The following is a 25,767-nucleotide window of genomic DNA, read 5'->3' as shown; positions in this document are numbered from 1 at the left end:
TTCATAATTACTTTGAGGTATTAAGAGAACTCTAATATTCTAGAAGAGTTCTATGAGAACTCAATCTGTGGACACTTGTTGCATAAGTAATAACATTTGTGGCTATGATGTTCTATAGCAAAAATACATTTCAACTTGTGCAATGGTAGGCTGGAGCTAGCTGGCTGAGCAGATAGTTAAATATAGAAGACTTCTGTGAGCCAGTTATTAAACTACTGATGGCTCAGAAGGGGCTATGGTAGGTATTTTCACACCAAAGAAATTGGCAAACATACAAACCAGGGTTTTTTTCCTTCTCTGTTACTTTTTGGCCAGGCCAGTTTATCAGCATACCACTGACTTCAGTCAGTACATAATTATTATGTATAAAATGCAGCTATACAGAACAGACTATTCACCATAAGGCCAAAAATAAAGTCTCATTTTCTCTTTTGTCCTTTTCTCATAATACAAATGTTTTTCTTTTAAAAAATTAAGTATTAAAATACAAGAATTTGAACCATGGAAGTGCCAAGGAAAAAAACACTAATACATTTAGCTGTGCTGAGTATAAAATTGCCACATTTAGATGAATAAAAGCTGTTTAAAATTGGTTTTTATCTTCAACAGCTGGAGGATGGTTGTTCTTCAGCCTTTGGATGAATATAATTTAGGCAAAGAAGAGGTAAGCTGCCTTTTATTTAATGGGATAATTATACATTATGTATTATGAAACCTGCTTACTTTGACATTCAGGGAACTAAAGGAATATATAAACCCTTTAACTTACACTGATTTTTTTCTTTTCACTTATGAAAAAGAAGTTCTTTTAAAAGAACATTTGAAAAACGTTTTGTGCAAATTTAACTACCAGCATAATATACAACTACACAATAATTTAAAAAGCCAAGGCTGGGCGCGGTGGCTCATGCCTGTAATCCCAGCACTTTGGGAGGCCAAGACGGGCAGATCACGAGGTCAGGAGATCGAGACCATTCTAGCTAACACAGTGAAACCCCGTCTCTACTAAAAATACAAAAAAATTAGCCGGGCGTGGTGGTGGGTACCTGTAGTCCCAGCTACTTCGGAGGCTGAGGCAGGAACATGGTGTGAACCCGGGAGGCGGAGCTTGCAATGAGCCGAGATCACACCACTGCACTCCAGCCTGGGCAACAGAGCAAGACTCCATTTCAAAAAAAAAAAAAACAAAACAAAACAAAAGAAAATATAGCATTTGTTTTTGAGTTTTTGAGACACTGAATTTACATGAATATCCACATTCATTGTCAGTATTAATTATATTTTTCTGCATGAGATTAGTCTCACTTGTATTATTTAAGTTTAAATGCCATTTTCAGAATCTTAGGGCCAATTTGCTCTTCAGTGTAGAAAATTTTGGACTTTGAAAAAGTAATATGGTATATATGCCATGTAATACCTGTAGAGTCTAGGGCGTAAAAGTAATCAGACATTGTTTCTGTAGTGAAATATTCATAGTTGAGTTGGATAAACACTAAAAATAGCCTCACATCATTTCGGATCAGGCTATGTCACCAAATGAATTATGAAAAATTTGTTTTTGCAGATTGTTGGATTTTGGAATTGCAGGTAAGGGGTTGTGAATAGATATGGATAAAATTATATCAAGATAAGATTATAGGGAAAAATACTGTATAACCAAACTAATTCCAAGGTGATGGTCTCTAGAAGACGACACTGGTGAAGACACTTGGTTTCTGTCAAGTAACAATCTTTCTATGTCCAGTGGTCATGTTTTTCAACTACCAAAATTTACCTTTTAATGCCCTTTCCTCTTCTAATGTATTCTTCCTTCTGAATGATCCTAGCCAAGAAACCCAAATTGTTAAACACCATAACTAAAGTAGTATTCCAGGTTCGAAACCTAGGTAAGTCATTCATTAATGCTGACTTGTCTAAGATTATTAGTTTTACTTTTCTCTGATATTAACATCTTCTTAGAATAGTATGTACTCCACAATGGACAATCCATAAAAACTCCTGAATGAATAAAGCATTAAGACTACTGGTACTAAGCTATGGCAAATGGAAAGTATTACGAACTCATTTGTAGTCTACCGAAGTCTTCAAATATGAACCAATAGGAAACAAGTATTTTTAAGTTTTTTGAGGTGGTGGATCGCTTGAGCCCAGACGTTCAGGGCTGCAGTGAGCTATGACTGCACCACTGCACTCACTACAGCCTGGGCAACAGAGACCCGTGTCTAAAAATAACAATAATAAAATAATTTAAAAAAAATTTTGACCCCCTTTTTACAGGTATTTGGAGTTCATCTCATAACATTTGTTCTCTCAACTTACACAGATAGCATTTCAGTTTGCTTCCTACTGTTTTCTACGTGAGAAACTCTTTGAAACCTGATTTTATTTCTTTTTTTGAGACAGAGTCTCGCCCTGTCACCCAGGCTGGAGTGCAGTGGCACGATCTTGGCTCACTGCAACTTCCGCCTCCTGTGTTTAAGCAATTCTCTGCCTCAGCCTCCCGAGTAGCTGTGATTACAGGCGCCTGCCACCATGCCCAGCTAATTTTTGTATTTTTAGTAGAGACGGGATTTCACCATTTTGGCCAGGCTGGTCTTGAACTCCTGACCTCGTGATCCACCCACCTCGGCCTCCCAAAGTGTTGAGATTACAGGTGTGAGCCACTGTGCCCAGCCTGACCTTATATTTCAAAATGTTTCTGATTAAAGCAAAAAACTTTCTTTATTTCTAATTCCAGATAGAAGATCTTTCTGATGAAGTCTTCTCCCTAAGGCACAAAAAATATGAAAAGAGAGAGCAAGCCAGGTGGTCACTATGGGAGCAAAGCAAGTGGCACCGAAGAAATAGCAGGCAGGTTACAAATTTAAAACCCCAAACCATAGAATCCACGTGAAATGAACAAAACCTCTGCATGAATTTTGGGTGAGACCACTAAAAAGGAAAACATGCTGTTGTAACATCAGCTATTTGTGCACCAGAAGTAAAATACTACATAGAATGAGCTTGTATTCAAAATATATTTGAGCTAATTATATAATGATGAAATTAGTTTCTGTATTTTCCTCTCATGTTGTCAGCCTCAGGAATAGATTTAACTAACAAATAATGTGAAAATTCTCTGTATATATAAAGTAGGTCATTTCAATCTACTTTAATAATGGACCTCACACTGGGGACCGGAGTTTAGGTAATCCATTTTAACATCACTACTTCCAAAATATGTTTTTCTTTAAAAAAATAAAAAATTTCTCAAGAAACCTATTTAATCTAAAACGCAAAAAGTCTAAAATACTTTTAGAAACACAAATGAGCTTTGAGGGAAGGGGAAATAAATCGGACATAATTATTATATATATGAGAAAATCCCTATTTTATATTTGTTACACATTTGATCATTTTTAAAATAGCCAAAACTCAAAAAGCAAGATTGTGTGAAGTCTGGTAGTCACTTTAGTTAAGCAGCATCTTTCATTTAATTAGACAAAAGACAAAAGCAAACCAAATAAAAAACAAGAATAACCCTGCCCCCTACAACTGTTATAAGTCGGTAAAATATTTCATAAAGTACTATTTCATCCTCTGAGTATGAAAATAATAAATAGCACCAGGGGAATTTTTTAAAATCTTTGGGCAAAACTGTTTAAAGTTACCAAGTTAACTTGACTCAGTGATACCTTGGGTTGTTCATAAATTTTCAAGACCTCAAAAAATAACAAATAATTGTGTTTTCCTGATTTTCTTGCTAGAGCTTACAGTAAAAATGTTGAAGGACAGGACTTGCTTTTGAAAGAATACCCTAATAACTTTAGTAGCAGTCAGCAATGTGCTGCTGCAAGTCCTCCTGAGCTTCCTTCAGAGAACCAAGATCTGTGTGCATATGGCTTACCTTCTTTAAATCAAAGTCAAGAAACCAAGGTAAGTGTAATATGTATGATTAAACTTCCCATTCCTTGCCTTTTAACTACTTGTTTGTAGAAACTACTTGAAAAAAATTAAGTTTCTTTATTACATCATTACATAACAAATTCAGTAAGTTAGGTATAGAAGATCTGTATTCTAGCATTTCACGTCCACTACTAATTACAATCACCTTGTGTAACAAGTCAACACGAACATCCAAGTACTTATTTATCTATTAGAGAGTGGAAGTACTATCAAAGTTTCATTACAAAATAAACCTGATTAATGAAGAATAGCACCTGCTACATGGCCAAAGTTAGCTATTTCTTTCTCCTCATATCTTAAGATTTTACATGCCTCACCACAGACCCAGTTCCTACCTTAAAGGGACTGCTTTCTAACACTGCATCCATAAAGTTCTTATGCCTTTCTTCCTAAATAGATACTGAAAAAGAACTAGATCTAGAATGGAATGGAGATTATAGAATTAATAGGCAGGTTGCAGAAAGCTCAGGAAAGAAAAAGTTAATAGGTACCTTTAATAATGAAAATAAAGATATTGTAGAAGTATATCAAACCTAAGAACACTTTCCCAAAGTACTCTTAGGTCGGAAATGAAGACCACTGCCTATGGCAGCACTTCCTCTTCTTGGCAGAGGCAAAGTAAAGAAATAAATCCGAAAAGTCACTCAACAATTCTCAATATATTCCATTTTGAGTTGCTATTTAAGTTGAAATGAAAAATTGTACATTTATGTGCTAAAGAACAGAACAATTATTACAATATAGACACGTACAGATTACTTGTTAGATGAATTTAAACAAAACAAGTTAGTTGAAACTTAACTGAAAAATTTTCCCCTTTCAGTCTTTGTGGTGGGAACGACGAGCTTTTCCATTGGAGAGTGAAGACATGGCAGCCTTATTAGGTGAAGATGAAAAAAAAAAAGGATCAGGCTGAAAGGTCAAGCACAGCTTTCCATGGTGAAATCTTCGGTACCAGTGTACCAGAGAATGGCCACCATCCAAAAAAGCAGTCAGATGGAATGGAAGAATACAAAGCCTCTGGTCTAGGACTTAGTAATGTTAAAAAAAATAGGTGACAGGGAACAGGTTAAGAAAACTATGTAAATGTAGGAAAGATGGGAGGAAATAAAGCCCTGTTCTGGATTCCCCATCCCCTCCAGAATAAGAGCATGTTCTGCATGTATTAATCTTTTATGCTGTTTATGAAACAGGCAAAATAAGTCTGTTTTTCCTTCTGGAACCACAAGGGTAACCAGATTTTCATCTACAGACAAGTGGTAGTCATTTGTGTTTATCATGCAACTTACAAACACCAAGATATTAATTGCTGCAACTTGATGTCAAATCACATTACTGGGTAATTTTTAAGACTATGTACCCACACCATACATACATACATACATATATATACACATACATACAAACCTGTGTGCCAAGTGACAGCTATTTTTTATATACATGGTAATTCATTAAAATTGCCTTAGTAATATATTAGAATATACAAATATGGGTGTATAAAATAAACATACACACACACCCCTATGTAGTTTTTAAAACACTGGCAATGACCCACTCCCCTTGGAAATGCATGTATGAACTACCCTGTGAAATGTAAGCTGCAGAATAGATAAAACACAGGTTTCCACTAATAAAAGAAAGACATCTGAACATCTTGAATATAGAGACAGAAGTTTTTTGTTGTTGTTGTTGTGTTGTTTTTTAACATGTTTAACCAACAGTAGAAGTTATTTACAGAAATTCATATACCAGACAACACAAAACTCCTTTATTCAAAATCACTGCTATCTTTGGGACTAAACACAGGCTACTTTCTGTTTACTCCTAACAAAATAAAGCAAGCAAATTTGAGTTAAATATTGGTGCACTTTAATACTATCACATCTTTGAAAACTCAATTTGAGTTTTACCAATTAATGTGTCTCATGAAGAGAAGACATCAATTTAAAATGAGCCACAAACAGTAAAGTCCTATCAGTATAAAATTTGAAAAAAAAACAAAAAAAACATGATTGTATTTCTAGATTAGCAAGAAATTAGTTAATTCTGGCTGATTTCTATTTCTAGCTAATTTGGTCATTCTTTGCCATAGCTTACTTTATTCAAATAAACATATGTTCTTGCTTGCATCCTAGATTGGAAATTAAGATTTTTCAAAGAACAAAGCTTCAATATTGGATACTGAAGAGTATACATGAAAGAAAATTCCTTTTGAAGCTATTAAACCATTTTTTTTCTATGTGAAAGTTGAGGACAATTTATATAAATCACTTTTTGTCATGTAAAAAAGGTTACTCAAGTTGTACCACCCACATAACTGAAAATATTGGCCATTTGGCCTTATCTGTGAGATTTGACACTAAGTTTTTGTTAGAGATTGGAAATTATACTAGTCCTTTTAAGGGGTAAAAAATTCAAATTCAATACTGACAAACTTTTGCTTGTAGTTTTACTGTACATTTATTTTTAAAGAAAAAGAAAACAAAAGCCAGACAAACCCAAGTTGTCCAGGCAAGTAAACTCAAATCTTTGTCACGTCTGATATTATAATATTCTATGTAAGATTTTTAATTAAAGTTATTTCTATATGCCTTGTGTTGCTTGTTATTAAATGCGACCTATTTATGGCACAAAGCTTTCCCAAGCTGAATAAAAACAAACATTAACAAATTTTTACCTTGTAATGCAGGAAGAAACCCAAGCAAGCTCTAGTCTGTGCTTAAGTGTTAGCATTCTTGTTTTTTGAACCTTATTTCTCAAAACTTATAGTAGCCTCAAGAAGTCTATTGATATTGGTCCTGATATTTCTTGCCATATTTATAACACAGCAAGAGTATTTACAGGAATGAAGTAGCTGACACATATTTTTAGACTCTGTATAATTCAGAACAGTTATAAATATTTAGTTTATGGATTGACTCTGCATCCTGTCATCTTTTCGCCTACCTGATCTTTCTTGGAATAAAATAATTTGTCCTTGGGGTCAAGATCCATAGTTCCAGAATATTCTCAGCCATCTGGTTCTGCTACAGTGTAAAATTAGACTGGAAATAAGAAAATGTTAAGTAAAAAGCTTCTTTTACCTAACCCACCTCCCAAGGGCTCCATTTGTAAAAGTACAGACCAGAAATTCTACCACTTCCCAGATCCTTTCCAGGGTACCACCCTATTGAGCATTAATTTCTTCATTTTTTAAATGGGGACAAAAATATCTGCTTTATTATTACCACTTACTTACTTACAGAGGTGATTTACAGATTTAATGAGAATATATCAAAGTACTTTATAACTCACAAAAATATAAACTTATATAATGCTATTTACTTTGTATTGAGCATATTCTAAATTCTGGGACTAGTACTGGAAACTTTACATATATAGTGTTACCTCTTAATTCTCAACAGAACCCCACAGTTGTTATGATTACATTTAATGTATAAATGATTTCAGAGAGACACAAAAAAGATTGGGTGATTTGTTAAAGGTCCAGCTAGAAAGGGGCAGTCAGAATTCAACCCAATATTCCTTCCAAACAGAGGTTTTACTTTTTCCTTTCTACTCAGAGCTAACACAACAGCATTATTTAATGTTCTTAAGAATGATGGGGAGGAATCACTGAATAACCTGCTTTGACAAAACACCCTGATAAAATCTATGCTTGTATTTTAGAACCCCTGGGTTTCACACATTGTTTTTATAGTTTTTACACATCAAGCGTAAGGTGAAAAGTGATAGATTTTAAGAACCAAGAATATGGTATGCCACCCCACCCAAACTTATAAACAAATCACAAATAACATGAAATAGAAAAAAACCATAAAGACTTCCTTTGCTTTTGGAAAATAGCTGAGAAACAACAAAATTCTTTTCAGAAGTACAGAGAAAATTTGTTTTTGTAGTGTAGCTAATATGCCCTCCTTAGACATTAAGACACTTTTCTGTTTGTAACCTTAATTTTTACTCTTTATAAAAATCAAATCTCTCAATAAAAACAGTATCTTACTCACTAATCATTAAATTGCATCACTAAAAATGTAGTTATGCACACCAATTTCTGACCTCTTAGAATATTCTGCACAATCAGTTTTAATCACTGGAATGAATAACCGCTCAAAAAAGCAGTACGGCTTCAATTGCATTATGATTTGGTAGTCAGTATTCCTGTTTTCCAGTAAAAGGGAGATTTCATGAACAGAAACACTGGGCTCCTTATGGTTTCATCGATCAAGAGAACGTTTCTGAGCAGCTTCTGAGCAAACATTTCTTAACAGGTTGATCACAGATCTGGGGTCTTCACTCCTCATAATAGCACTGCCAGACACAATCATGTTAGCTCCTGCCTGGAAGAAGTAAACAGTTAGGTTATGCCTCAAAGGAAAATGTAGAAAAACCTAAAACAGAATTCCTGGACTAGAGTGTCTACCCTTGCATCTGTCAATATTTCAATCATATGAGAGCCACTTTGAGATTAAGCAAACTTAAGCAATCTACTTCAATAAGAAAAATTTAAAATGTTCACAGATGAGGATGTGAGACTATTTTTAAATGTGTCTAAGAAATCATTGACCTTTCTGGTAAACCAACTCTTAATAATCTACATGGTATCTTTGCTACTCTTTAGATAAGCTTTAAAAACCTTTACTCCTCAAGTCCGCTAAGGTTTTTCCCAATATGCACCAATGCCTCTATAGTTACTAAAAAAAAAAACACTTTTATTCTTTGAATTATATTTATATGAATTTGTGAGTGTGAAAGGACAATTATTGCTAACAATGTAAAATTATCCATAAACTATGGCAAAATTAAATTTAAGTGATTTCTCATTTTTGTGTCAAAAAATAGAATGTCTCTTTATATTCATTGCATTTCAGAATGGTTTTGAAGTGGCTTTAAAAAAGTTTTTAAGATACATTTAAATATGGAAGCAAAGAAACTGAAAAAGAAAAGCTAAAAAATTGCGTGCAAATTTAACTCTGAGCTTCCTAGGATTTGATTCAAGGATGGAAACCCAATCTGTTTTGTGATTCATTGCTAGAACAAAGAGGGAGAAGTGGGAGAACCACAGGCTGAGGAAAATTTTTCCAGACAGACAGTGTCACTTTATGTATGACAGCATTTCTAACAATATTCCTCACAGAAATTATAAAGGTGAGTTTTATAGGGTTAACACTGCAAATATTCTCTTCAGTTAACCCATTTATGCCTAGTGTTCCATTACTGGAATGCTAAGTTCGTGGGAGTTCTTCATATCCTGCTGTTTAAGGTCATTGCCAAGGTCTGATTTTTCACACAAAAAATTTGCTACCTCTGGCATAAAAGCAGGAATAGTATACTGGCAAAGCACAGTTTAGTACAAAGCAATTCCACAAGCAGTCAAAAGGATATGAGCTCACTCACCATTTGGCCAGCCCCTCCTGCATTAAGTATTTACTACTGTCAAGCTTTTGATAGGTATATATCAAGCAGAAAAGTGTGGCAGTTATACAAGAACCTGGAAGTAGATACACCACACTGTGGAAGAAAAGCAGGTCAAGTGAGCTTTAATCACCTGCAGTGCTACCGAAGGACTGGCATCCTCAGGAGCCTGACTATGCTGGACTAGCTATCTGAAGACAAAAAAAGTAAGAAACAGTTTTTACTTCTATACAGATACCGAAAGAGGTATCAGGCCTAGATTTTCATCAAAAATGGTTCTAGCAAGTTCTTACAAGGAACAACTAAGTAATATATAGGTTCTAAAGAATAATGTAATAATTAGGTCAATTAGATTTATTTACTTTTTCCCCCCTTGGTAAGGAGGTATCTTTTAATTCCATATTTTGGAAAAATTTCTCACCTCCAAGGCTGTGAAACTTGATCTTCCAAAGGGCTGAAATTCAACATATTCTTTTTTAAAAAAGAACTTTCTTCAGCCTTCCTGAGACAACCAGGATTTACAATTTTAACAGTTTATGTTATTTTTAGAATATCCACTTATGGGCCGGATGCAGTGGCTCACATCTGTAATCCCAACACTTTGGGAGGCCGAGGCAGGCAGATCACTTGAGGTCAGGAGTTTGAGACCAGCCTAGCCAACATAGTGAAACCCTGTCTCTACTAAAAATAAAAAAAATTAGCCAGGCATGGTGGCAGGTACCTGTAATCCCAGCTACTCAGGAGGCTGAGGCAGGAGAATCACTTGAACCCGGGAGGCAGAGATGGCAGTGAGCAGAGATCACGCCACTGCACTCCAACCTGGGCCACAAAGAGAGACTGTCTCAGAAAAAGAAAAAAAAAAAAAAAGAATATCCACTTATGGCTGTTTATTTTCCTAGTTGTAAATGTGAACAAAAAATGCTTTTCCAAGAAATAAAGTCAACTTAGGAACCACAGAGGGAATCACTGGCCCATGAGACAATGTCCTGGAGACACATTTGACGGGAAACTGGTCTAGTCATAGTTGAAGAGCAATCTCACCTCTGCACACTTATGGACAGTGTCAGGACCTACTCCACCATCAACCTCTATATCCAAAGATGGGAACTGGGTCCTCAACCAGTGAACCTAGATATATACATGAGGAAATAAGTAACTCCTAAAGTGGGTATGTTGGTGGGGGTGGGGGTGGGGGACAATCAAACAGAAAAAATCCAACAGCCAATATTAGCAATTAAAACTACAATTGTCTCACACAATAACTATATCAATACAACATATTACTGGGGAACACTTGGTTTTTAATAGCAAGCTTTGTTCTATTTGGCAAACAGCAATCTGTAATGTCTTTGCAGAGACTGTATGTCATGGAAACAAGACAGACAAATCCTCAATAGTCAATGACAACTCCCAAGTGATCTAAAAGTTACAGAGATAATAGTTTCAAAAGGAAATTTCAAGACTGCCAGGCGTGGTGGCTGACACCTGTAATCCCAGCACTTTGGCAGACCAAAGCGGGAGGACAGCTTAAGCCCCAGAGTTCAAGACCAGCCTGGGTACGTAGTGAGACCTCCTCTCTATTAAAATGTGTAAGAATTAGCCGGGCATGGTGGTGTGCATCTGTAGTCCTAGCTACTCAGGGGGCTGAGGCAGGACGATCTCTTGAGTCCAGGAGGTCAAGGCTGCAATGAACCCTAATTGCATCACTGCATTCCAGCCCAGGTGACAGAGCAAGACTTTGTCTCAAAGAAAGAGATAATTTCAAGATAAAGATGTAATACTTTTCTGATTTCCAAATCAGAAATCTATTACAGCATTTATTATACTGTATTAAAATGATCTGTAAGCATACCCATCTCCTCACCTTCAGAACAGGTTATGCCTAAATATACAAGCCTTTCAATAAATGCTTACTGAATGAACACACAGTAAAAGCCTCACCCCAAAATCAAATACTTCTTTTACCTTTGGCATCATATCTTCCATGAATTTCTGCCCTCCAAACCCCGGTTCCACTGTCATAACCAAGGCCATATCTATTTGATTAGCCCATGGTGCCAAATACTCAACTGAGGTTCCTGGTTTGATGGCAAGGCCAACCTGTAACAGACACAAATATGCTATATCACATTTACAATTACTTCTGTATTATATTATTGTGGCATAGCAGGCCCAGTAGAAATATCTGTTCTTATTTTTTAAAAGCTAACAAGACTATTAAATGTAAGTATTTCCAACAAGAAGTAGCTTTCAGAAAACTTTAGTGGAATATATAAATGCTATTTGACAAAGAAGTTAAATCCTGGCATCATAGCTGAAAAACAGCTCTTAAGTAAGGTATTCTTTACCTGCCGTGGGCCCTGACTATGCCACTGCACTTCAGCCTGGGCAAGAGCAAGACTGTCTCAAAAAAAGAGAAAATTTCCCGTTTCCCACAAATCTTCCCAACTGAGAGTGAATGTTACAAAACACTCTCATCACTGATTTCTTACCTTCATCCCATTCTCCCGAATGTCTTTAATCAAAGCCCCTGGGTTCTCAGTAGCCTCAAGATGAAAGGTGTACTGATTGGCTCCTGCTACAGCCATTGGCTTTACCCACTGTTCTGGCTTGGACACCATCATGTGCATGTCTAGAAAGAAAAGACACTTCAAAATATTACTGAAAAATACCTGGCTCATGTTATTGGAAGCCAACCTGTATGTAGTTTTTGCAAGTTCTGATATGAACTCTTTGGGCATCACACAAATCATTATTTAAATAGTTCTAATTCAGTATAGGTAGTTTCCTCTTATTTTGAAGACAAGGATTTATTTAAATTCATTTACAAAAACACTATTTTCCCACAAAAAGCATACAGTGCTGTATATAAAAAGTTAACATCTAAAAATCAGGAAATCTAGGTCCAGGTCCAGGAAATGCCACTCTAAAAAACTTAAAGAATATGTCATATTATCCAGGCAGACTAGTTTCCTCTAGGAAAAATTAAGTGATCATTTTCATTTATTCTTTCAATTTATTGAGCTATTGCTGCACCATTAATTATTCTAGGTCCTAGGGTCAGAGCAAAAACATGAAACTCTCCTGTCATAGGGATTACATTCTTAATGGGAGAGTCAAACAACAAACAAAATAAGTAAGTAAAATGCACACTAGGTTGGCAGTTGATATGGCTGGTGTGCCTGGGGAAGGAGATACACCAGTCAGAGGTCAGGGAAGCATGTAGTGAGGAGAAACTCTACAGCATTCTGCAGGCCACCGGGAAAAACCACTACAGTGAAGTGACAAGATACTATCGACTGAGGAAGCTACGATAGCAATAACTCAGGTGAAAAATGATGGCAGCAATTCGGGATGGATATGTTCTTAAATAAGAGCAAAGAGCTGAGGATGGATGAGATGTGGAGGATAAGAGGATCCTCCATGGATAGATAGATGAGAGGAAAATAAAGATGACATCAAGGATTTTGGCCTTATCAACTAGAAGAACGGAATTGCCATTAATTGAGAGGCAAAAGAATGCAAGAACAAATTTAGGGGGAAGGACATGTTGACTGCAAGAAGCCTGATATTCATCCTAATTCTAAAGCTTGATTCATATAAACACATAAGGTGAAAATGGGCATGGCCTTCTTAAAGATCTTGACTTAAAACATAATAGCATTTCATAAGAAGGAGAGGGCAGCTTAAAACAAGCTAAACCAAGAAATAACACTGTGAAGAATCCCGTGCTTGATAGATGGTAATGAGGAGAGGTTTTGAGTTTTTTATTTTGCTAGAGGAAGCACATTTCTGAAACAGCCAAGCTATATTTAAGAAAAAAATTCTAACATTTCAGAACAACTATGAAATACAATAAAGCCTTGGAAAAAAAAAGTCAGAAAAAGAAAGTATAAAGCTTGACTAATAAAGTCAAGATTAACGTTTGTATTTCTAATCCAGCAAAAGTAATTGTATGAGAACTTTTTTTTTTTTTTTTTTAAATAGAGATGAGGTCTCACTGTTTCCCAGGCTGATCTCGAACTTCTGGCCACAAGTGATCCTCTCACGTTGGCTTCCCGAAGTGCAGGGATTATAGGCATGGGCCACCACACCAGGCCTAAATTAGAACATATTTTAATAGGTAAAACTTTATTCTTAAAAAAATGTATTAAATCTGGTGTTTCTTATTCTTTGTATTATAAACAAGGAAAATTCAAGCCGGTTTAAAATACCTACTCCAGGCCGGGCGCGGTGGCTCATGCCTGTAACCCCAGCACTTTGGGAGGTCAAGGCGGGTGGATCACGAGGTCAGGAGATCAAGACCATCCCGGCTAACACAGTGAAACCCCATCTCTACTAAAAATACAAAAAAATTAGCTGGGCGTGGTGGCAGTCACCTGTAGTCCCAGCTACTCGAGAGGCTGAGGCAGAATAGCATGAATCCAGGAGGCGGAGCTTGCAGTGAGCCGAGATCGTGCCACTGCACTCCAGCCTGGGTGACGGAGTGAGACTCCATCTCAGAAAAACACAAAAAACCTACTCTACTCATTCCTTAAGTTACCAGACTGCTAGCTATGTCATCCTTACTCAACCTCTAACATCCAGTAACCACTAGCAATCCTCAACGGAGAAGTTCTATGGTGTTCAGGGAGTCAATGGTTCAGCAAATCTGTGTATAGTTAACATTAGATCAGCAATTCTCAATCGTTCTATTATCATTATAATCATAACCTATTATTCATAAAATTGGTCAACAATATGCTGATTAAAAAGAATCTAAGTTCTATTAAATTCTAAGTTACATTAAAAAAACACTATATATGGCTAGGTGCAGTGGCTCAAGCCTGTAATCCTAGCACTTTGGGAGGCCAAGGCAAGTGGATTGCTTGAGCCCAGGAATTCACACTCTTAAAAATTATTAAAGACCCCAAGAAACTTCTGTTGATATGGATTATATTTATAGATATTTAATGTATGAGAAATTCAAACTAAGACAGTTTAAAGCATGTAATTTTTGGCAGGTATGGTGGCTCACGCCTATAATCTTAGGAGTCTGAGGAGGGAGGATGGCTTGAGCCCAGTTTGAGACCATCCCGGGCAACGCAGTAAGACTCCTTCTCAACAACAGCTAGGCATGGTAGTGTGCCCCTGCAGTCCCAGCTACTGGAGAGGAGGGGTGAGGTGGGAAGACTGCTAGAGCCCAGGAAGACTGAGGCTTCAGTGAGGTATGAACGCCACCACTGCACTCTAGCCTGGGTGACAGAGCAAGACTGTCTCAAAAAAAAAAAAAAAAAAGGATAACTCTATTACCTATTAATTAAGAGTGGTATTGTTTGTTTTACATTTTTGCAAGTCTTCAGTGTCTGGCTTAACAGAAGACACCTATATTCTCACAACTGTTCTGTATCCAATCTGTTGTAATACAGATGTTCTATAACTTACAATGGGGTTGCATCCCAGTTAACTCAGAAAATACTGTTATGTCTAACTGCATTTAATATACCTAACATACCAAACATCATAGCTTAGCTTAGCCTATCTTAAATGTGCTGAGTGGTAATTTTATAAAGGTTAGCTGCAGTGTGCACTCTGTAAACCCTATCAATGAGCTTTTCATTCTTTGCATGAAACTAAAACCCATTGTTTGTCTTGTATTTTGAATGGGTCTTTTAAGTACTGATTTACTGAGTTACACACATCTTACAAATAGTGACAGATTTCATTCCACAGTACCCCAAAATCACATTTGTTAAAATAACTACAGATCTCATCAGAAAAGCTTGTTAACTGTTGGGACGCTATCAAACCCAGGGTGGTAAGATACCAGGTTTTTCAAAATTCTAATTTTGGGAACAAAAACTGACAAGTATCTTTCCTTGAAGAGACAGCCTCATTTAGTTAGTATTTTTTAAATGTCATTAAAATAGCCAGGTCTGAAAAACCATAGTTGATCTGTCAGTTGTTCTTTCAAATAAACATAGTGTTCGGAGGAAAGCAGCTAGTTCAGATCATACCTCTATGGTGCAAGTGGTTTTCCTTGAGAAAACCATTATGTTCCAGTATGCAGCAATGTAGCACAAGCGCTTTCTCTATATGCATTTCCTACTTTGCCACACAAAATATTAAAAAGGCATGTATTCAAGGACCAAGATTTATTAATTTGTACTGCTTCGTCAAGGATATTTATTACAAATGCATGATGATGAAGAATATAATAACTCCTGATACAGTCCCTGCCTTGAGTTGGTTAAAGCACCAGCAAACTATCTCATCAATGTTTTTGTACCATCAGTAGAAATAATGGCAAATAATTTCCTAGGATTATGAAAATAGTTTTGATATACTCTCATGGATGACCTGAAAGGGTCTTAAGGATTTGTGTAGGTCCTTATACAACATACTTGAGGATCACTGATTTAGACAATAACAGGAACAGACTTTTCCCATCACTGTATTTCTTAGACGTTTATTTCTACTCAATATGAAAACTGAACAGTTAAGAATGGTAGTGTTACATATACAACACAACATGTAATCTAGGTCCTAGAATACATTCATGTATCAATTATCCAACAACAAAAATCCAAGAATTAAACAAATGTTTCTTAATATAAAAAACAAAGGTAGTCAGGCTCAGTGACTTACACCTACAATCACAATACTTTGGGAAGCCAAGACAGGAGGATGGCTTGAGCCCAAGCGTTCAAGGCAATACAGGGAGATCCCATCTCTACAAAAAGTAAAAAAAAAAAAAAAAAATAGCCGGGTGTGGTGGCACACACCTGTAGTCTTAGCTATAGCTGTGGCGGGAGGATTGCTTGAGCCCAGGAGTTCAAGGATGCAGTGAGCTATGATTGTACCACTGTATTCCTGCCTGGGTAATAGACGGAGTCTGTCTCTTAAAGCAACAACAACAACAACAACAAAAAGCGAAAACCCAAAAAACAAGGGTCACAAAACCCAAACATTAAAGTGAATGGAGTTCATTTATCTTTTAGACCAAATTCTAGAAAGATTAATTAGCAAGTTTATTAACAAATTAAAAACAAGAAGAAAAAGCAGATTGTGTGTGGTGGCAGCAACACAGGATTGCTAAAAGGAAAGGCACTGACAGGAAGGGACATAGACAATAGTATGGTGTGACAATGGGAGCCCAAATAAAAGGGAGCGAAAAGGAAAAAAAAAGCAAGCATTAAAAAAATTCACACAAGCAAGACAGAGGCGAGGATTCTGGCCATTAATTGTACAGTGGGAGAAAACAATGCTATTTATTTCATCCACCTCTCATGGTCATGAGAACAACCGTAATTCATAGGAAAAGTCATGGTATCTGCTATATAAGCTAATCGTGGCTGAAAAAAAAGTTTAGATAATCAGAGGACTATATCTCATTATATGGAAATTTCAAAATGGTGAACATATTGGTGGAACATTGTTTCCTCATGTGACATAAATGAGGTAATAATGTACATTTTCTTTGGTGAACTCAAAGTAGATGGATCCTACACAGAGGCTGGAGACTATATCCAACAGAATTTTCTGTGATATTGGAAATGTCCCATAGCTGCACTGTATATGTGACTGCTGAAGACTTGCAATGTGAATAATGTGAATAAGAAACTGAGTTTTTAAGTTTATGTTATTTAATTAAAAAAAATTTTTTTTTTTGACACGGAGTCTCACACTGTCACTCAGGCTGGAGTGCAGTGGAATGATCTCAGCTCACTACAGTCTCCACCTCCCAGGTTCAAGTGATTCTCATGTCTCAGCCTCCCGAGTAGCTGGGATTATAGGCGTGTGCCACCATGCCCAATTAATTTTTGAATTTTTAGTAGACACGGGGTTTCACCACATTGGCCATTCTGGTAATGAACTTAAGTTTATTCAATTTTAATAGCTACATGTGGCTTATGACTACCATAGTGAACAGCACAGAGTCCTTCATAAAACTGGTCAACAATATGCTGATTAAAAAGAATCTAAGTTCTACTAAATTGTAAGTTACATTAAAAAAACTATTTATGGCCAGGCTGGTGGCTCAAGCCTATAATCCTAGCACTTTGGGAGGCCAAGGCAGGTGGATTGCTTGAGCCCAAGAGTTTCAGACTAGCCTGGGCAACATGGCAAAACTCAGTCTCTACTTTAAAAAAAAGAAAAAATAAATAACACTATTTATAAAAATGTGTAAAATTTCTTATGTTTAACAGATCTGGCAGGTGAGACATTGCTAACTTAATATAAATCACTTGTAGGCCACTAAGTAATCGTAACAATCTTAATTTACATTGTACTATGACATTGGAGTGAATATTTAGGCACCACTTGTAGAACGCTCCAATTGGCACAAAATAAATGGCTTCCGGACCATAAATCAACTGATTCATAAATTCACTTAACAATTACACTGAGCCCTGATCATGTCTATGCTTAGCTTTAGGAAAACCACAGTAAACAAACTGGATTCAATCCCTGCCCTCAGAGAGTTTATAGTCTAATAAAAGTAATCGCAGATCAAAGGAAGTTCTCAGAGGAAAATCAACAGGTGATAAGATAATTGCATAAAGGTTAATTTGGGAGAGGGCGCTCAAAAAGGCCTCTCTGAGGAAATGACAAATGACTTGAGGCCCAAAGATGAGGCAGCCAGCCAAGCTACTACCTTTCCATGCAGATTAGCCAAGGCCCAGAGGCAGAAGAAGTTTGGCTTGTTACTGGAGTCAGGCCAATGAAGACCCAGGATAGGGAAGTTGGGGAAAGGGTGCCAGATGAACTTGGAAGTTAAAAAAAAAATCAACCATCCAGTTTTCCTTTACTTGAGCAACACATCCAGCTTCAGATGGCGTAACACCCACTTACCAAAGAAAGGGTCCTGGCCTAGCTGCTTTCGAAGGCTTTCTACCACAGGGTGACCAAAGGTGATGTTGGGAACAAAATGCCTACAAGACAAACAAAATCTACTCTGAAAATGTTTTCAATTCAATTTCTGTATCTCTCTCAATATGAATTCTGACACAGGTTGAGGGGATTGTCTGCAATGTTTTTCAATTTAATACTTAATCATCAGTATTAAATAATACTAAAAATACTGGGTCATTTTGGTTTTACTAGGCAATGTCTCCTTGACATTTCAACAAATCATGTCACATATATTTTCATGATGATTTGACTCTATAATTCACGACCCATGACAAGTAGAAATGGAGAGATGATAAAATCAGAAACCCTCAGGCTTTATGACTTGCCCAAGTCACACACTAGTTAGTAAGTTCTGGACTCTAATATTGATCTCCTGAATCCTAGTCTATCTCAGGAGGCCTGTGGCTACTTCTAATCACTTCTATCACGGGCACTAAATGACAGTTTCTTTAAACTTTCTTAAAGATGACTAATAGAGAAACGTGATGTGTTTATTAGTAACGACCACCTTTCACTGAGGGTTTACTACATGCCAACCATTGTAATTTACTTCATTTCATCTTCACAACAGCCTTATAAAGTAGATGCTATTATTATCCCCTTTGAAGAGCACAAGATAAATAAAATCCTTAAGTAACTCAGTTAATAATTTGTGGAAGTGGATTCAAATTAAGTCTAGCAGCCGGGCACAGCGGCTCACGCCTGTAACCCCAATACTTTGGGAGGCTGAGGCGGGCAGATCACTTGAGGTCAGGAGTTCAAGACCAGCCTGGCCAACATAGTGAAACCCTGTCTCTACTAAAAATACAAAAATTAGCTGGGAGTGGTGGCATGTACCTGTAATCCCAGCTACTCGGCAGGCTGAGGCAGGAGAATCGTATGAATCTGGGAGGTAGAGGGTGCAGTGAGCCAAGATTATGCCACTGTATTCCAGCCTGGGCGACAAAGCGAGACTTATCTCAAAAACAAAAACAAATCAAGTCTACCAGACCCACGGTACTTATCCTTCACCCTACTCCAGTTAATCTTTTTGTTCTATCACTAGTTCACTTAAATGTTTAACAAAACTGGGGCCGGGCATGGTAGCTCACACCTGCAATCCCAGCACTACGGGAGAACGAGGTGGGTGGATCACAAGGGCAGGTGTTCAAGACCAGCCTGGCCAACATGGTGAAACTCCGTCTCTACTAAAAATACAAAAATTAGCTGGGCGTGGTGACGTGCATCTGTAATTCCAGATACTCAGGAGGCTGAGGCAGGAAAATCATTTGTACCCAGGAGGTGGAGATTGCAGTGAGCCGAGATCATGCCACTGCACTCCAGCCTGGGCAACAGAGCAAGACTCCATCTCAAAAAAAAAAAAAAAAATTCTCCTATATGCAAGTACCATCTAGGTGCTTCAGAATACTGTTTTGTAAAGGAAATACGCTACCGTTCCTGTGACAGAGACTGACAGCTAAGAATGACTCACCAGAATTCACAACCCTACCGCTATCGTATAGTTGTCAGTGGAATATCAGCTCAGTCAAACCTTTTCATTCCCAGTTCCCTTTACATTCAAGTGGCCCATGTGACTTTACATCCCAGTTCCTGGTTCCCTTTACATCCAAGTGGCTCATGTGACTAACTCTCACCACTGGACTGTGAGTGCAAGTAATGTGTGTCACTGCAGAGTTCAGAAGGTTAAGGAGAATTCCTTTCCTATTGCCACTTTACCCTTCTGCCAACAAAGCCCTTACAGAATGGAAGAGCCACAGAATGGAAGAACACTCACACTGAACTCTTACATGAATGAGAAACTAGAATGCTAAGCTACTGAAATCTGGGCTTTGTTAAAGCAGCAGGTATTATCCTATATGAGGATTACAAGAAAAGCTATACAATAACAGGCAGGTAACATGTGACTATAGATAAAACATACATAAAATAAGAGCAAGTATTAGAGAACATTAAGAAAGAAGTTCATGAGATTTACAAAATAGGATTTATAAAGATGGGAAAAGAAACAAAGGCTGAAAATGAAGCAAAAGCAGAAATAAGCAAGTTACTGTCAAAGACGTGGAGAGTGGTATTGACCAACTTCGGCTAGTTTAAAAAAAAAATGGGAAGTTGGTAGTATCACATTAAAGGTGTCAAATGCCAAGCTCAATGTCTGGACTTTTGTCCTGCTGTAAATATGAAGTAAGATCTTAAAGTGAGAAATATTAATAAATAAGATAGGATGGGAAATAAATTACAAGAGGGTAGGTAATTGCAATTGCCACTTGGTAAGTGGCAAGAACACTAAGAATGACAACACAGGCAAAACTGATCGGATCTGTTAAATGATTAGGTGTGTGGGAGGGGAGTTAAAATACAAACTACGTTTAAGGTCTCACAGTTAGATGACAGGTAGAATGAGTGCTAATAAAAACCAAACTTATATGTGGGCCACACACAGTTCTAAAGACTTTCTATATATTAAATCATTAAAACCTCACAACAACCCTATGAGGTAGGTACTTTTATTAACTGTATTTTACAGATGAGGAACAGAGGCCCAAGGTCACACAACCAGTAAGGGCTGGAGGCAGGAATTAAACATAAGCACTATGGCTACAAAGTCCAGACTCTTAACTACTATGCTCATCTGTCCCTATAATGACAACTAACGAAACAAACGGTGAAAAAGTCTAGTGGAGAAGAGATTCGAGAGAGAGGTAAGGATTCAGGACGCATCTGAGAGGGACACGTAAGGTGGATGGGTACAGACACTTTCACTCAATAACACCTTGGTCTTTGGAGGTGTAATTTTTATCACTAAAAAGGTGATTCTAACATTTGCCTGAGCAATGATTGTCAGGGCTGTGGATAAGATGCATGTGTTTACTTAAAACTTGAAATAAGGGTCACAGAAGCAGGCAGTAAGGCCTGTTGAATGTTTTACAATTCTGGAATTAAAGATTTGAATTTCACATACTGTTCTTTTAATTTGCTGTGTAGTCTGAGAAATAGTTTCATTGTCTTAACAGTAGCTTTCATTTATTATGAAAATAAAAGTATAATAACCACCTCCTGAGTAAATACGAGAACCAAAAAAAATCCACTTTTACTTTTTTAGGAAAACCTAAACAAAACGTATAAAAATACTAACCCCAAAGTTATGTGACTTAATTTGTGCTTTTGAAAATCAATTCAATGCACTAGGTTCACGAAGTATATTGGAAGAACAAAAACGCAACAGCAGTCTCAAAAAAAACCCGAAGGCTACACTAAGCCATAACAAAAAACGGCTACAATCCTAAGCACGAAGTCAGGGTGTTCCAAATCTGCCAAACAGTAACCATGAGAGCAGTTCTAATGTATTTACAGTCTCTACCTCAGCCTACTGACTCCAAAGAGGACCGGGAATCTGAATTTTGAACAAATGCCAGAGGGAGTTAACAGACCAGCTTGGAAAACACTTAATTATTTCACCTTAACAGAGAGAAACTTCATTAAAAAGTCTGCTTCATCATTATCTTATTCTGCCTCTTTTTCCTTTAAGTTATTTTCTGGAGTTAGTTAAGTCTGAAAGAAATAAAATACAATAAAAAGGTATCCCTTTCTCCCAGGGACTTACTGGAATTACACTATAATTTTTTGTAATACAAGGATACAATTTTCTCTTTCATGTTCCATCATCACCCTAAGCTTTACTTACATAATTCTAACACAATCTACTGCAGACAGATCAAGCCATTTACCCTATCTCCTAACAAGGCAAAGATGGTAAGAGGAGGATTAGAGTCGCTATAAAAGGGACAGGACTGTAACTAGAACACAATCTTCCTGTGAATCAGGAATCACTAACTGAAATGCTGCTGAGAGTTAGATAACATCAAAGAGCAAAACAGAGCAGATAGGGAAAGGGGCCAAATGAAGTACACCCCGCATGACTAAAGGTGAGGCTGCCCCTGTCAGCTCCAGCGCATGTCACCTGGTAAGACTGAGGGCCCGGTGCTAGCAAGTCTTTGAACTGGTTTTTTTTTTTTTTTTGTCCCAAAAGTCAGAAATGCAGTATTAATGTGAAATTGTCCCAGTTTTAAATCCTGGCGGCTAACTTAGAAATTAACTCTTTGCTCTGTTTCCATGGTTAGGATGAACACATTCTAAGCCACTGCCCTGTCATGATGCATTTATGTGTTTTCTAGGGTTTTTTTGCCCCAGAGAATCCACTTGTCCTTTGTTTCACATATCCAATCATGCTAGTGCTCCACCTTCCACAGTATTCCCCAAACTGGTTTCTGACTTTCTAAATGAAGAAATTCAGTTGTAATCAGGGGAGAAATTGGAGGTCTTAGTGGGGAGGAGACTAGAAAACAACAAGCACATCCAAAGTGTAATGTTGGATGAGATTTTTTAAAGGGGCCAGGAAAAAAAAACAACACGAAGGCAGTCCTGGGAGGGAAGGGACATTGTGGCTGGCCACATTTCGAAAGGGAGTCCACAGCCCACTTTCATAGCCCCAGCCTAGTAGACACCACAGCACATCACGTAGGGGCACTGGCACCAGCTCTGCCAGCCTCTGCTGAATCTGGTGAGACATCAGGGAAAAAGCTGAATCTCCCTACACTGGTTTCCTCCTTTGCAAAAGGGGAATAGAAACAGCTCTTAACTCAGAAAGTAGAGAAGATTAAAAGGGAAATAATTTTAAAATTGTGTATGCAGAATTCAGTTTTTCCAAACCAAAGTATCTCCTGGAAAAGGGGAAGAGGAATCAATAAAAAACAAATACTTTATCTTTCTAATTTTGTTCCCAAAACTCTGATCCATGGTAAATACTTTATCTTATTAAGCTCAGTCTGCCATAGAGCTGCAAGGGGACAAAAGTGACTTCTGAGAGACTTCTCTTATTATGATTAAGCCATTCATTCATTCAGCCAACAATAACTAAGCTCCTTATGGTGCTTTTCCAGCAAAGAATATATAGGTGAGCAAAAAGAAGATAAACTTGGCTTTCAGGAAGCTTATAGGGTAGCAGGAGAGACATGAAGTTAACAAAAATAAGTATACAGTTAACAAAAATAAATATACAAATTATTAGTTGCTTTTTTGAAGCCAGAGAATGTCTTAGTCATTCCCTGTAAGCCTAGGAACCACAGAAAGCATTTCATTTGAGACAACACAAGCTGTTGCATTGCTTCCAACCCTGGCTCCACCACTTCCTAGTTATGAGACCACTGGCAGATGACTTAACCTCTCTGTGCCCAATTCCTCGCTGTCAAATGCTGGTGGTAATAGCAACACTAATTTCAAACAGTTGTTTGAGTTAATTCACAAAAAAACGCCAGAACAGAAACAGTCAAGTGCTCATAAACATTGCTACTATGGTTATCATTAATAATCCTGACTGGTGAACTGAAACAATTACTTTCCCCAACCATTAACTTACTCAAACATAGTTTAATTAAAACCAAATTGCTCAAACAGACTCACAAATATACATATAGCTGTTCCATCCTGTGACCCTCTAGGTATTTTCTTAGGCACAAAAATGTAGCTACTTATCTTTGAGGTAGACACTCAGGGTATTATTACCTGTGACAGTTTAGGGCTTTCAAACAAACATGTGAAAAATAAAGGATATAAGTATAATTACATATAATGGCCAATTAAAAGCCAACCTTTGCGAGGGGTAATATTTACTAAACTTTTTACACATTTGGCCTATTATTTTTAGTACTCTATGGTCAAAGTTTTGTCCTAATACTGGGTAAAATGCAAAAGAGAAACAATACATTTAACCACATAGAGCAATGGAAGATAAAATTCTTCAAAGTCAGATTAACATTAAAAAGAAAAGGAAATAATCACCTTTTGAAAATAACACCAATTTGCAAATTGAATGAGGGAACACAGGGTTTTTACCTATTTAAAAAAAATTATTTTTCCATCCCCACTCAAGATAATGGTATTTATGATTTTTATAGTCAGTTAACAGTGGGGCTCAGATAACTACTTGGCAAACCCAGGAAGAGCCAAGTTGCAAGTCTGTCACAATCTTCTGTAACCTTGAGGGAGTCTCAACCCCTACTTTCTCTGGGGTTGTTTCCTCATTCTATAACCAACTTCAGAAACTAATATCCTGATTCCAAACAATATTATGTGCTGTAACTACAGTGCTTAAAAATTACTTACAAAAAACTGACCTCCCTGAAGAGCAGGGTGCCTGAAGAGAAAATAGACAGGAAAATCAGAATTTTAATAATGATGTAACTAACAATTATAGAGAACTTAATATACGCTAGGCACTGTAAACTTCACATGTACTCGCTCATTTCATCTTCCAAGATGCCTAAGCTGTAGGTTCTATTAGTAGTTCCATTTTTCAAATTATGAAACTGAAGCTCAATGAGGTTAGTGGCTTGTCCAAGGTAACCCAGCAAGTGGCAGAACTCGGGAACCTCACTGCAGGTGCCAACTTAAATCGTTAGAGAAGTCTGTCTCCCCAGCTTTGCCACTAACTAGCTATATGAGCTTGGGCAAGTCATGCTTCTCCCCTTGGGCCTCAGTTTCTCTAGCCGAAAGTGAAGAAACGTCCTAAAGATTTAGGTCGCTTCCGGGTCCTAAGTGATGGTAGACCACAGGTTACGTGGGGGGAGGGGAGGAACTGAGGTTTGGGAGCCGGCCGCAACCCAGGATGCCGCGTCGGTTCTGCTCCTGCTAGAACCTCCAGGGCTCCTACCCCACACCCCTTTTAGCATCGCGTTCAGAGTGAGGCGCTCGGTGGTACAGGGACGCGGTACATCCAACAAGCACTCAATAAAGGTGCGCTGATCCGCCCCGCCGCGCGGCAAGCCCGACCGGAGCCCGGAGGAGTTACCCGTCCATTACATCCAGGTGCAGATAATCGGCCCCAGAGTCTAGCATCCGGAGGCACTCGGCCCCTAAATTGGCCAAGTCGCTGTTGAGGATGGACGGGCCAATCTTGCAGCCCGACGCCATACCGCTGGCTCCCAAGAGCAAGTTACCCCACGAGTCGCCGGCAAGACTAGAGCGTCACCGCGATTGGGCGCGCCGTTTTGGCCCCGCCCCTTCTCCGTACAGGCTTCCGGACTCTACCGGAAGTAGCGACTCCGCGGTAAGGAAGTCCCGCCTCCTCCTGAGGTGGGGAGCTGTCAGCCGTCCGCCTGGGGCGGGGCGGGGCGGAGCACGCGGGCCTCGTCTTCCTCATTTTGGCCTTCTTTGTTGTGCTGTTTTGATCTTAAAGTCCTCGCAGTACTCAAGGCGTTTCTTAACCTTTTTTCAGTTTGCTTCCCCTGCAGTTCCCTCTCCTCGGCTCTTGACTTCACATCACTTTTTGTTTCTCCACACTTTGCATATGCGTTTCTTTCCTCTCTAGCGCCTATGCTGGCCCTTTAAAACAACAATTAAAAACCTTTCTCCCTCGTATTTCTCCTAGAGCTCTTTTGAGCTGGAGGAACCCTGGCTCTGCCAGATACTAGCTGGGTGACCTGGCAAGTCACTTTTTACTTTGGTTTTCTCATCTGT

At 37.9% G+C, this 25,767-nt stretch overlaps 2 protein-coding genes across 14 annotated transcripts in view; one reads left to right on the top strand and one right to left on the bottom strand.

Moving 5' to 3' along the window:
• Positions 1-6,533, top strand: part of KANSL1L (KAT8 regulatory NSL complex subunit 1 like) — a 157,646-nt gene extending 151,113 nt beyond the window's left edge. Inside the window, 5 exon segments of the mRNA XM_055290472.2 lie at positions 610-664; positions 2,738-2,850; positions 3,747-3,915; positions 4,769-4,843; positions 4,845-6,533. Coding sequence (XP_055146447.1) covers positions 610-664; positions 2,738-2,850; positions 3,747-3,915; positions 4,769-4,843; positions 4,845-5,003 — 571 coding nt within the window. The 3' untranslated portion in view covers positions 5,004-6,533.
• Positions 5,692-25,339, bottom strand: RPE (ribulose-5-phosphate-3-epimerase). 13 transcript variants are annotated; one of them, XM_055290474.2, is made up of 8 exons: positions 25,100-25,314; positions 24,415-24,445; positions 19,093-19,190; positions 18,196-18,275; positions 11,853-11,992; positions 11,326-11,460; positions 10,402-10,488; positions 6,381-8,285 (listed from the first exon to the last, which is right to left on the bottom strand). In XM_055290474.2, exons 1-8 carry the CDS (start codon positions 25,219-25,221, stop codon positions 8,163-8,165), a joined length of 816 nt encoding a protein of 271 aa, XP_055146449.1. In that variant the 5' UTR covers positions 25,222-25,314; the 3' UTR covers positions 6,381-8,162. The 13 variants fall into 13 exon arrangements, with proteins under 13 accessions (XP_055146453.1, XP_055146449.1, XP_063501739.1 ...); XM_063645669.1 differs by lacking the exon at positions 19,093-19,190 and adding an exon at positions 13,362-13,459 and having other exon boundaries at positions 25,100-25,297; XM_063645671.1 differs by having other exon boundaries at positions 25,111-25,297.
• Between the last annotated feature and the right edge of the window lie 428 nt (positions 25,340-25,767).

The sequence above is a fragment of the Symphalangus syndactylus genome, chromosome 8 (genome assembly GCF_028878055.3).
Source record: "Symphalangus syndactylus isolate Jambi chromosome 8, NHGRI_mSymSyn1-v2.1_pri, whole genome shotgun sequence".
NCBI lineage: Eukaryota > Metazoa > Chordata > Mammalia > Primates > Hylobatidae > Symphalangus > Symphalangus syndactylus.
This window is presented reverse-complemented; position numbering and strand designations above follow the sequence as displayed.